This window comes from Gasterosteus aculeatus, chromosome 13 (assembly GCF_964276395.1).
Source record: "Gasterosteus aculeatus chromosome 13, fGasAcu3.hap1.1, whole genome shotgun sequence".
NCBI lineage: Eukaryota > Metazoa > Chordata > Actinopteri > Perciformes > Gasterosteidae > Gasterosteus > Gasterosteus aculeatus.
In genome coordinates this window covers 15,911,077-15,924,272 of record NC_135701.1, presented here as the reverse complement: position 1 = coordinate 15,924,272, position 13,196 = coordinate 15,911,077, and the positions used below count along the sequence as shown (strand labels likewise).

The 13,196-nt window shown below is 43.6% G+C and overlaps 1 protein-coding gene across 1 annotated transcript; it reads right to left on the bottom strand.

The window, feature by feature from the left end:
* Nucleotides 1-5,240: 5,240 nt before the first annotated feature.
* Nucleotides 5,241-11,742, bottom strand: fzd10 (frizzled class receptor 10). Its single transcript, XM_040196279.2, has one exon. It carries the CDS (start codon nucleotides 8,238-8,240, stop codon nucleotides 6,480-6,482), a length of 1,761 nt encoding a protein of 586 aa, XP_040052213.1. The 5' UTR covers nucleotides 8,241-11,742; the 3' UTR covers nucleotides 5,241-6,479.
* Between the last annotated feature and the right edge of the window lie 1,454 nt (nucleotides 11,743-13,196).

The following is a 13,196-nucleotide window of genomic DNA, read 5'->3' as shown; positions in this document are numbered from 1 at the left end:
CATGCTACTGCTTAATTACTCAAAGGAACATGTGCAATGCAATCACATATGGTCGCAAATAAAAAAAAAAATCCAAATTGCTTTCACTCAAGTCACAACATAAATCAATCTGGGAGCAAAATGGGATGTTGTCTTGGACCAGTGTGCCTGCCCAATGCTATTAACTGGATTCCTAGAAGGAAAAAGAAGAACTCTGCTTAATTTTTGCCATACCAACAAAAATGTGGTGGTAAAAACACAAAGAAGCGGATTAACAGCCGGTTTAGTCTTTGTTTTATGAGATCTGAAGTACAGCTTTTCTGTATTTGTAGAGCATAGTACGTTTGATTAAATCGCTTACACTAAAGTAATAATAGTAAAACATTCTACCATTGATTTTGAACCACTGTGCCGCGGAACACAGTGTGATCTGAGAGATCGTCAGGTGTGGGCAGTAGGTAACTGAATAATGACCCTGTTACTTTAAGACAATATAATTAATGGAGGATGAGCAACATTTGGCACAGCTCTGTGAGAGGACCCTTGTGCTGCAACATGACGGAGAAGGGAAAGGTGTGGTAAGAAGGTTCTCTCCATGGTGGTTCAGCAGCAGGCTCTAATCTGTCACCTTCCTAATCCACACCGCGGAGAGCTGTGATCATTTGTAAAAACAGCAGCATTATTGTAAGACTGGGGCTGTACTACGGCGGAAGAGTAAGATGCACATAACTGCATGCATGATTGAGTGCATTGTGTGCATTTGTGCAGCGTGTACAACACTCGCACTTGGTCGTAATACGTTATTGGCGTTTTTCAAAGATGTTAGGAAGGCACCGAGGGGACTGATGGCGGAGGGGAGCTAGCGAGCACAGCGGGAGACTGTCTACATGTGCGTATCTCTTTGAGTGTGCGAGCTTACAGACAGTATAGGAGCCATAGAGGGATCGGCAGAGGCAGAGGGATGATGACGGATCTGGCAGGGCTCACGAGCACCGCTGGGAGAAAATGCCTGCGGTTCAAAGACACGCTCAGCAAATTTAACAAAGAAAGATGGCACAGAGGGGAGGGGGAACATGAAAAGAAACTATGACAATCAACTGTCACGTGAATTTGGAGTAAATATCTGGCCCTGCTGGCAGAATACACTGTGTGCAGACAATCTACTGTTTTGTATTTTTAACAGTGCGCAGCTACTGCCACGACCACGCATTTAATAATAAAATACTCTCCAAGAACTCTTGTAAACTCTCAAAAACTCTGCAGTATGAATGATCCCAAATTGAAACCATTAATGACTAATAGGGATGTATATTTATAGAAAGTATACGCTAACTTTCTCTGTCTTGACCAAGTCGTACTGATTGACATTTGCCTAGCAACAAGTGAAACATGGCCACAACATGGCTAATATGTCTAAGAAGTGTATTTTCAAATATTTTAATATTTAGTTTAGATTAATATTGTTCATGGTTTTTCATATTCTAGAATAGGGCTGTATGTCCAAAATGAAAGCAATTGTCTATTGCTGAGTAGGAATACCACAATGTCCTGCAATAAAAATCGTACTTAGATAAAAGTAAACAAATACCATCACCCAAATGTACTTTGTGTATCACATGTAAAAGTATTTATTATGCCTAAATATTTGTGTTTATATTATCATAATGATAATATTACATTAATATTAACGTGTAAATAGAATTTGACTTGAGTAGAAGTTAGATCAGATCGGTAAACATTCATTTCTGTAGTGATGAATAAATCTTCTCCTCTCACTCTGGGCAAGAAAGAAAATAAACATTTACTCTAAAGGTTTAACCATATTGCACATTAAAACGGGAGCTTTTGTTCTGTATTGTTATTTTGTCGATGTGTGAGCTGAGTTCATAGTGAGGCGCTGATCCTGCCTGAACCCTTTGAATCTTTATACAAGTTTGTGTTCTTATGAGTATACATGCGCCGCATTTTGACTTACAGCAGGTCTTTGAGGAGTAACCACCAATTATTGTTTTTCCTCTCTTCTTTTTAGTTTCCCAGCTTTCAGTGAGCATGCTTTCACATGCATCCAACCTCACAAGCCAAAGTCTATCAGTCAGGCTTAGGGGAGGAGGCCAACATACAAAGAACAATGTCTGAAAAGTGGAAGGAGTTGCCCTGCTCTTGTCTGTCTGATGTTGCATTCAGCCAAACTCGTCCTCTGAGGAAGTGCGCCGATGCCCTGCTTGTATGCGGGGGGAGTGTCTGTTTGCACAGGTCTCTGTCAGTTAACACTAATCTGCCTGATCTGCACCTCAAAGTCACTCTCTTCTCCACATGCAAATAAACATATTCAGCCCTCTTTCAAACCAAAGCCACTATCAAACACTTGTTTGATCTGCAGAGGGCCTGCGAGGCAGTTCATTATGCATTTGAAAAAAAGGGCCCGGCCCCCGCCTTGCAGGGAGAGAACTAATTGTTGCCAAGTTTTTATGTAATTACTCTCACCTTCAGCGGTGGCTGCGAACAGCTGCCTCCACAGCACACTGAGGTGTGTTTGTCTGTGCGTCGTTTGCATGGCTCATTACTGCAGATTGGGCATTTACTGCACTCTTATGTTGCCCTAGATTATTTGAAATAGATCAGTTCAGAACATGAAGCCCACCCACACCCTCTTCAGCCGTAATCCCCAGAAATGTTTTATAACACTGCAGAAACTTGCAGATCTTTCTCTTCCTTCGATTACACTCTTCCTCAGAGTCACTTTGGGAAACAAAGTTGTTATTTGTTCACGACGCATCTTTCTTCTCTGGTTCAATCAGAGGAGGCCGAACTCGCCAAAAGGTGACAGATTTACATTTGCAGCAGCTGTCTAATAAGTGAAACAAGGAGCAGGAATAAGTAAAGGTCTGGTGCATTAGGAGCATACATGTTGGAAGGAACCCACCCATGGGCCTCAGCCAAATTCCTTTGTGTGTTGTGTGTGTGTGTGTGTGTGTGTGTGTGTGTGTGTGTGTGTGTGTGTGTGTGTGTGTGTGTGTGTGTGTGTGCGTCATGTATGAGTCTATGACATTGAAGGGGCTAAGCGCTGCTCTCCGAACAGACAGGTCTGAACTAGTAAACAGGTGCTGCTGGAGCAGCTGAGGATGAGGACATGGGGCGTCTCCACAAAGCCAGATCAAAGAGGAGCCGCCTCAGCCGCCAATCATCCCCGAAACCTGATTTATGTCACCGTGTCATAGAACTATGTTCCAAAACAACTCCCGCCTCGCGGACAATAAGATTGCACAGATGAGAGGGAAGTCGTGTTTTGTGACTTTGTCACTTTCTCTTTGAACTATTAGAAGTATTCCTTCGACGCGCCCAGGAGTAATTTCACCGTGATGATTGTGGTGATGCCCGGTTCCTCAAAGACACTTTAAATCAGGTCAATTACAGATTGTGAAAAGCTGAAAATCCTGGTTCGCTTAACAGTCAGTTTAAATTAAATCAAGTATTCATCAAAGGTTTTGTTTTTTGTTTCAAGCGCACCGATCACAAGCGAAAGTTAATTTTAATCCACGCGGCCTAAACCCCCGCCGGCACCTGACGGGAAGTGGACGAGAGTGCGGTGACAGCATTCGTTCCGGCGGAGTTTGGATATATCTGCCATTCATCAGCCTTAGTCACATGGGTGTAGCGGGATTCCCCTACTTTGTCAAATAAAACAATATTTAATGATCACCAGCTGCGAGTAAAAGATGTTTCATTCTACTGAGAGATTCTCCTGGCTTGAAAAACTCTGTGATACACTATGAGATCTATACTTGTAAAGGCCTAAATCCAGAAATACAAACAATTGAGCCCTCCACCTCGCCCCCGAAAGAAAACTAGAAAGAGCTTTCTTGCCGGTAATTCTTTGCCCCTCGCTCTGAGCGGGATTTTTCTTCCTTTGAAGAGAGGGGAATAAGAGAAGTGAAGCCTGCTTGGCTGAAGAAGCCCTGGAGGGGGTGGTAACTGTCATTTATATTTACAGCCTTCCCAGACACCTCGGGGGCTGTTATCCAGGTGGCCTCCGTTGAAGCCCTCAGAAGCACTCGCACCTTTTTCACAACTCAGAGTATCAATAGACACTGGCTGACTTTGATTCAGCCACATAGAGGTGGTGAGTCATGTGCTTTTGACTGTTAAAACGGGCCGGGTTGACGCTGGAACTTGAATGCCCGCCGGGATAAAGCATTACTGCACTTCTGAAACTTTATTAAACCGGAGAGGACTCTCAGGTTTTAAACTCGCCAAAAAAAAGTGATTTGAAAGTGAGGCACATGAAGGTAAGGTCATGTAAACCCAAAACTACGCTTTTTTTTTTACAAATATTGAAAAGAAAAACATATGTGGTTCCGTCTTTATATACATGCAGCCATCACTTTAGGATACAGCGTTCTCCCGCTCGGCGGACACCACTGTCAAGTCACAAACGATTGCTGTGGCTTTGAGTCAAGACTAGACTTGTCACTCTGAGCATGTAGCTTTAAATTGTTGACAGTTTAAGGATCGTTTAACACCAAACACCTCAGGATACCACACAATGTATTCAGTTGGCTCATGCTTCAGGAAGCGGGTTCAGTCAATATGGGACTTCTTCTAACCGAGGCCAGATGTGTCTATAGAAATGCCACTATGCCTTGCTGATAAGAAGAGAGGAGATGACAGATATTCCGTCTTTTGGGTTGGCAGCATTCTGCTTTTCAAAGTGCAACCCTTCAAACGCTCTAATCCCGTCCTGAATGAGAGCTGGATTATTGTATAACCCCTTCATTGATACGCACCGACGAATGTACCACAGCGAGAAAGAGAAAAGAGACAGAAAGGATGAGAGCGGACTAAAATATACTTGTATATTCACTATATAAGGTGGAAAACTATACACAAGGTTATATAAGCATGTCGGAAGCAAGAATGCAAGGTATATTTACAAAGATAGCAGGTAGGTCAATATAGCAGGTTATCAAAAACCTTCATGTTAACCATAGCTTTGCAATCGGACATATTGATATAACCACCACTTTCCCGTTTCATCTGTATGAATATTGGTTATATGTTAATTTATCCTGTAAATGTAATACTGTATCACACTGTTCCAAAGATAATTCTATCATCAAATCCTTATGTATTATAATTACAAAAGCCCCTATGCAAAATCTGTGAATAAAGTGTGATTTTATGTTAACTAATTAAATATAAAACTATATGTGATTTTTTTTCATTGAAAATGAAGAGAAAATAAAACGCCATGGACCCACCTCTTTTGTTTTTTGATGCCGCAACCCGGAGGACATTGTTTCCTTTTATTATTTAGAACAGCAACAGAAACGCGCTTTTAACGCTTCCTGTGTGTGTTCAGTTTAGAACCAACATCTAAACATTTTTACATCTCTTTTTGTACATTTAAAAATGGGATTTATGTTTTCCATGTTTCTAATAGATTGATGATCTGATCCTAACTGGTCATAGAACCAATTATGACAATCAGTTAATACTATAATAAAATGTCTGTTTTAGCCATGTAAACTATTTTGCTTCAGTCTATTCAATTTAAAGCTATTCTGTCTGCAAAACATATCATTAAAACCCAACTCTGGTTTATCTCATATCCCATATACAAATTAATGATTTAGATTTTCTTTAAACGACTCCTCCCAACTGAACAGCGTCAAGCAAAAACAAGTCCTGCGCAGTAAAATAATTACTAAACTAAATCAAAAAACAAACACAAGCTTAATCCAGTCGTATGAAAGTGAAGACTGACAGGAGACAAAATAACAACGCAGTTGCAACACAACATTTGGGCTCAGCAAACATTTAAAACTAGAACGTTTTATTATTTTTTCTATATATATATTTTTTTGAAATATATACACGTTTCCTTGTGCTATAAAACTGCCAAGAACAACAAAAAAAAAAAGGAAAACTCCACTTTTCAATAGCGAGTGTCTGATTAATTTATGGCATGGATTTTGCCTCACAAATAATGAGCTGTTTTCAAAAGCTGCTCTCACTCCAGTTCAAACATATATGTTACTGCCTTGATTTCCATTGAAAACACAACACTCATCTCTCTGACCGTCTGCCTCCATCGTCACTGGGGTCCTTTCATTGTCTGTAATCTGTCAATAACAGTACAGTAAGTGGTTCTTTTTTTTTTGCCTGTAAAGAAAACATCTATTGCACATTATTTAAGTTACCCCACAGCACATCTAAATGGTTTATTCCACTCTTTTTGTGTGGGACAGTGAGTTCTTTTTCCTCAGAGGGATAAGTAAATCCAGGAGTGGCACATCTTTTTTTTTCTTCAAAACAAGGGAAGATTTTGTTTGCATGAGCTCGCTGAAGACACGCACAGACAAAAACCATAGCATTATCTTCAACGCGTTTTTCATAAATAAAACATGACCCTTGATTCTCTTGATGGCCCGCTGATTACAAAGTCTCATTTAGGTAAGGGCTTTACGGGTATTTTGGGGGTTTGTACAAAGAAAGTCAGCCTATACACACGTTGGAGGGGCCCGTGTGGGTTCATACTTGGTACTGTGCCCTTTGAGAGACGGGTGAGGCTTGATGTAAGGCCTGCTGCTGGTAAACACACTGGCAGCCTTCCTCCTCGTCCTCTTCTTCAGCTTCCTGCTAAACACGTTCTGCCACGACTGCAGCGTCTTTGAGGTCCAGATCCACATGCCGCTCGTGATGCCCACCACCAGCAGCATGAAGATCTTCACCATGAAGATCTCAACGGCGGGGATGGAAGTCTTCATGGCGCACTCGTCGGACTCCGGCCCGCCGCCGTCCGTGCATTTCTGCTCCGCCGCCACCACGCGCCAGTGGTCCATGTTGAGCCGCTCGTAGAAATAGCAGCCAATGACGCAGGTGGCCGGAACGGTGTAGAGCACGGAGAAGACCCCGATGCGAACCATCAACTTCTCAAGCTTGTCCGTGTTCTCTCCCTCCGTTTTCATGATCTTACGGATGTGGAAGAGGGCCACAAAGCCAGAGAGCAGGAACGAAGTGCCGATAATAAGGTAGCAGGAGAGGGGAATGAGCACAAAGCCCGTGAGAGCTTTGACGTCCATGCTGCCCACGTAGCAGACGCCCGTCAGTTCATCTCCCGCCACCTTCCTCATCACCAGAATGGTAATGGTCTTCACGGCCGGGATGGCCCAAGCCGCCAGGTGGAAGTAGCTGCTGTTGGCCTCGATAGCCTCGTGGCCCCACTTCTTCCCTGCAGCCAGGAACCATGTGAGGGTCAGGATAACCCACCAGAGGGAGCTGGCCATGCCAAAATAATACAGGATGAGAAAGACGATGGTGCAGCCGGTGCTCTCCAGACCCTCCTGGATTATATACTGAACCCCAGTGTCTCTGTCACAGGCTATTCTGTCGGCCCCCACAAACAGTCTGATGAGGTAGCCCACAGAGTAAACACAGTAGGACATTGAGAGGAAGATGATCGGCCTCTCCGGGTATTTGAATCGCTGAGGGTCTATGAGGAAAGTGAGCACGGTGAAGGCGCTGGAGACAAAGCAAAGGATGGACCAGATGGCTATCCACACCAGAGAGAACTGCTTGTCTCCCTGACTCCAGTATACGTCCACTTTGGGGTAGCACTTGGGGGCACAGGACTCGCTCTTCTCCACAAAATGGAACTTGCCGGGGTTGCTGCAGGCCCGCTTGCTGCCGCTGTCCTTCAGGTGCAGGCCCTGCCCGCCTAGAGGCCGCTGGGGCCGGAACTCTGGAGGCGGGGTGTGGGAGACTTTGGGAGGCTCATCCGAGCCGTTGTTGGGGGCCTCCATGCAGAGGTTGTTTGGGTCGTTTTTGGTTGGCAGCCGGGAGCAATCCAGAGAGTCGGGCCAGGGAAAGTTAAACTGTTCCAAGATGGGCGAGCATTTCTGCTTTACCTGCTCGCACATAACCCTGCATGCTGGGATGGGGTTTGAAACCTGCTCCGTGCACATGGGTGCGTACAGCGAGCACAGGAAGAATTTGAGATGACTGTGGCATCCGAACTGTATCAGCGTCGCAAACTCCTGCAGCTTTATCGCCGCCTCTTTTTGGTCATCGTGGCCCATGAGATTTGGCATGCGTGTCATGTTGTAGCCGATGTCTTTGCACTGGGGGATGTTGATGTGCTGACATCTCCCCTCTCCTGACCAGTCTGGGTCTATTGAGCTAATGGCCCAACCTCCACCACCACCGCCGCCCCAAAGGACCAGTAGCACATAGAGGACGCTGGCTTTAACCGTTGAACGCATTCTCCCTTTCTCGATTTAAAGACAAAACAAAGAATAGTCCAACACAAAGAACAAGTTCATTTCATCAAAAAGGTCAGCGATGGTTTACGCGTCGGACGACAAAAACTTCATGAACTACCCGCTGCTGAGACGTTTCCTCATGTCAGATTCGCAGAGTTCAGAAACCGCCATAAATCCCTCCGCGGGACGCGTTCCCGCTGCAGTTCGCGTGCGTTCAGGTCCATGCTTCAAAAAGCGCCGGAGCGAGTGACCGGTATTTCTGACTTGTCGTCGCCCCCCCTCCCCCCCAAAAAAACACCCCTCGCTCATCCGTCCTCTCACTTTCCCCCCGCGAGGCGCCGCGACGATGTAACGTCGCCGCGCGACAACTTGAGGGAAAGCGAGATAAAATGATTCCCCGCTCCGGTCGGTAGAAGGGAGATACAAATCCCCGTGGAGAATAATAATAATACTATTAATAGTAACAGTGATAACGGTGTCCCCAGGAAGGCTCCGCTGAGGAGGCAGGAGCTGCTGCGTCGGGAGGCAGAGCTCGTGTGAGCCGGTCGGAGCCTCCGTCCCGGTGAAACCTGCCAAGAGATCCGCCTTCAGAGCACTAAGGGCCACTTTGCATATGAAAGATGACACCGACACGCGGATTACTCTCCAATCGCGCGGAACAGTTTGTTCACTAACAGCGGTTTTTTTTTTTTTTTGAGAGCTCGGAGGAAAACTTTTTTTTCTTCTCCATTCGTTTGTGCTCAAAAGCAAACTTTTATGAGAGTCCGCGAGTGTCAAACGTGTCCACAGTCTTTACTTCTACGTTCTTCGGTCGCACAAGATGTTATCAACGTTTTTCAAGTGCAATTTCAGTTTAAGGGTTGAGAGGTAGGAAACTAACTACGGATATGCCTTAAATAATAAAAGAATCCAATGGGAAACTCATTTCATGATTCTCACAATAAAATTTAAATACGCACGTAAAGTACAGCATCTAAGTGAATAAAGCTATTTACCGTCCTTAACTATTTTTGGAAATAGACTGAAAATTAATTCCCCACAGGGATTTAATTAAAGAAAAACTCAACTGGACGATCAAAGCGGAGTCGTTAATATCATGAAAGTAAAACAAATGAAACAAATTTGAATTAAATTGATTAAATGCATGAGTTATCTTTATGAGGTGGGGTTCCCATTTAAATAATGATATATTTCGTGTTACGGTATATTTACACAAACGAGACAGCAGACCCTCTGGGTTATCTCTTATAACTTAATTCAGTTTATTTGAAAATGGCGTCATCGTCAAGGGGATTTTCCAAACAGTATTCACACACATACCAACGACAAGAAGCCAATTGATGTGAATACTTTAAAACAACAGCTGTATTATGTTAAGTGTTAGTCAGTCCGTGTATTGTCAACAATCACATCTGGAACGTAGCAGGACAAACTCTTTGCAGCCATTTCCTGTCTTTTCTAATGACGGAAGTAGTCCAGCAAACAAATGATGAGGTTTATTTTGTGAATGTCAGCATCAAGTGTTGACATTGTTCTATTGTGAGGCCCAAACAAGTTTGCATCAATAATTCGGACACTGATTTGCCTCATGACCAGTTTGGTCAATTGTATAATTTCTAACATTTTATTACAGGGAGCCAAATGAATGGTCACAACAATCCAGGCCGTCTCAATTTTGAATAAACTCTTGGTGATATCATAAATGCACAGGTATTTACATATTTCCTTTTCAATTCTGGACAGGTCAATGCACCTAATTGGAGATTCTCACTCACACAACGAATGTGTTTCCTGTTTCCTTGTTGACATTTTTCAATGAGCTTCATATTTATTTTGATACCTGGGACTATGCTGTGGAGAATATTGTGTTTGATGGACCACATTGTGATGAAAGGTTCCCATAAGCCGCAGAAATAAAAATCGAATGAATTACTCAACGACACTCATGAAGCACTGTGGCCCACTGTGTTCACAGAGAAAAGGACTGTAACAAACCGTGTAGGGTTGAGTCACGTCAGCTTCCCCTAATCAACCTTTATCTATTTTCATTTGTTTTGATTGACTCAGTGGGGAGGGATAAATGATTGTTGTTTTTTTGCAATCCCGCAGTGTATTTTTACTTCATGCGCTCCACTTTCCTGTCACACTGCCAAATGATGAGTACTGATGTGTTACACTTAAAGATCCTGTCTCTGGCCTGGGATCGGCTGCGGCACCCTGTGACCCTGCGGGATAAGTGGTTTACAAAATGAATGGATGAATGGGCTTTTATTGGCTTTTAGAGAGCTGGCCTACATAAGACACAGCAGCACCAAAGACTTATTTATTTCATGTGTGTCATACGACTAATACTCAACGTGGCAACACATTGACTTAATGAACAAACTGCACGTGTGAACCCGAAGCAGCCTTGCCGTTGCAGTGAATCAGAACTCACTGTGTCGGTTTGCGCATGCAGGAGCTGACTGCTCTAGAGAAGGTTATGAGGCCTCACTCGTATTACCTTGTAAAGAGTTTGTGGTGCTGAGATTTATTCTCAAACCTGGCCGTGTTTTTCATCTGGGGTGAAATACTGATCACAAGTAAACAGGAGTTATATGTTTTTTTTCAAAAGTGCTTTTAGAAGTATTTCAGAAATGTGTCCGGGCGAGATGAGAAACGTGGCACCAGCATGCCTAAATGGTTTAAGCTCAGCATATCTTAGTGGTGGCATTTCAGCTGTTGGCGCTCAGTGCGTGGAGCAGAAGGGGGCATAAATATAGGGTATGAATACACTTATGAACACAATGCCCTCCTCCTATGCAGCACATGTGTTGCTCAGATTCCACTTATCCAGCTGTTACCGTTTGAAGCCTTTTGTCCAACACATCTCATGCGTCACTTTATTTCAAAAAGACGTTTGCTGGTGCGTTATTTTGAAATCAATGTCTTCAGCCGCGCTGCTAGTTTGATTTCTATTATTGCAACCTGGGATTATTTTGTGTTAGGTTAAAATTTGTTAGCCGGTAAATTCATAATGGTGTGCAGATTATTTCGCTTCGCCGAAAAAGCCCAGATACAGCAGCATGCACTTTATATTTATATATTGTAACCACGGCTGACATGCTCTGGCCCTCTCCCTCCACCTGGCCTTCATCATCACTGATGGAGCAAAAAGCGACAAATAATGTATTATCAGCGTGTTCTCCGGAGTCCGTTCTGCTCTCCATTTACTGATCATCCGGATTTCGGGAAACTGCGTCTGGCAGATTTTAGAGCTAATATCTGCCCTTATTATCGCTGCCTTTGGTGCAATGAAGCTGACAACATAATACTGTCACACAGTCTAATAAGAAGACACTGTCTACTGGTTTGTTGTAATTCCTCGCCTTTGTTCTGCGCTCGCTCCTGTCTTTCCTCTTGCCTCCCACTCTTTCCTGATTGTTTGGGTCATGATGATATCTCTTTGAAAATGAGAAGAAAAGAGGAGGATTCAGGCCTGTTCAGTCTTTAGCATCTGTAGCCTCAGAAGCTATTGTCCCTTTTATGATTTTTTTCCCCCCGTCTACCACCCCCTGTTTCATATACGGCCCCCTTCTCTAGCTCATCGCTACTCACACAAGTCCATAAGACACACACACACACACACACGCACACGTTCCCTTATACACAGAGACTTTATCTCATCTTTGCAACCAGAACAACGCGATGAAGAGAAGCAGCACAGCTCCATCTCTGAGAAATCAGCGACTGTGAGATAATTCTGTAACTAATAAAGTGAAGGAAGGGGGGGGTTGCGGGGGGGCTTTTGATGGCTGAAGCTGAAAAGATATTTTATTTTTTGTGTGTGGGATTTGCGATGTGTGATTCTATGGAGCGAGCTCGCTCCCCTGCTGCTCGGCTCTGGCTGGAAGCTGGCCCCCCTCTGGCTAATGTTATGGAGAATCGGAGGAATTTTATGGCTGTCTTTTCCCTCAGCCCCCTTTTTTTTCTTTTGTTCCCCTTTGAAGAATGACTTTAGACATTTTATTTACATATTTAACCATGGATGAAAGAAATGAAGGGTGAAGAAGCAAAGCTCCTTTGGGTTCTTTAGGGGATTCTGATCAGTAAAAAGGAGTTGAAGCTAATACATTTTTGTTCGCGTACGGCCTGAAATTAGATCGCAATCAAACACAAAACTGTGATGGTGACATTTCTGAAAATTGACGCTATCAGTTCTTTGATGGGAAACATGATCTGCCTACACCAACTCTGTGTCTGTGAGAGTAACCCTGGTATTTTCTTCTAATTGTTGTGGTTAGACGACTCGCATACTGTTCCAACATGTGAGGTATGCTATGAGAGAGATGAGGGACGTTTTAGACATGTTTGGCATTGTTGTCGGCATTGAAAGGGCATGTTGATTAAACGTACGGGTGGGGTAGGGCTATAATCTTCTTAACCAAGGCCCTCCTCTTCTCTTTCACGGGGCACAATAAGAAGAAACAACACACTCAGTTGGAGGTGAGACTATTTGTCCACATGCCCTGCACATTGTCCGTGGATCCTGTTCACCCTCTCGATCGCGAGCATTCAGCGTTTAGCTCAGGATGATCCTATTTATCAGCATAATCTGTTTTCTCTCCCATTGCCGCTCAACAGTTTGTGGAGAGGATGGTGCCAAAAAACAAGAAAAGATGAAAGAAAGCATCTGAACTGGGACAGTAAAAAAACCTTGAGGTGAAATAATTTAAATAATACTTAAAGATCGGAGCAGAAATCTTTCTTATCCCATTTTTTTTACAACTATAGGCAATGTTGAATATCATAGATGGTGTGTTTACTTCCCGTTTGAAAGGCTCGAGCTTTAATAAGGCCGCCAGTTTTAGTAAAGGGTCAGACGTTTTGAGGAAACGCATATTAATCAAGCAATTAATTATTGAAGAGCTCTGTCAACATCAAAGCCAGCAGTCTTCTTTGCTCATCTGGTCTAAA

Coding starts and splice junctions, on each gene's coding strand:
- fzd10 (XM_040196279.2), bottom strand. CDS start 8,240: ATGCGTTCAACGGTTAAAGCCAGCGTCCTCTATGTGCTACTGGTCCTT.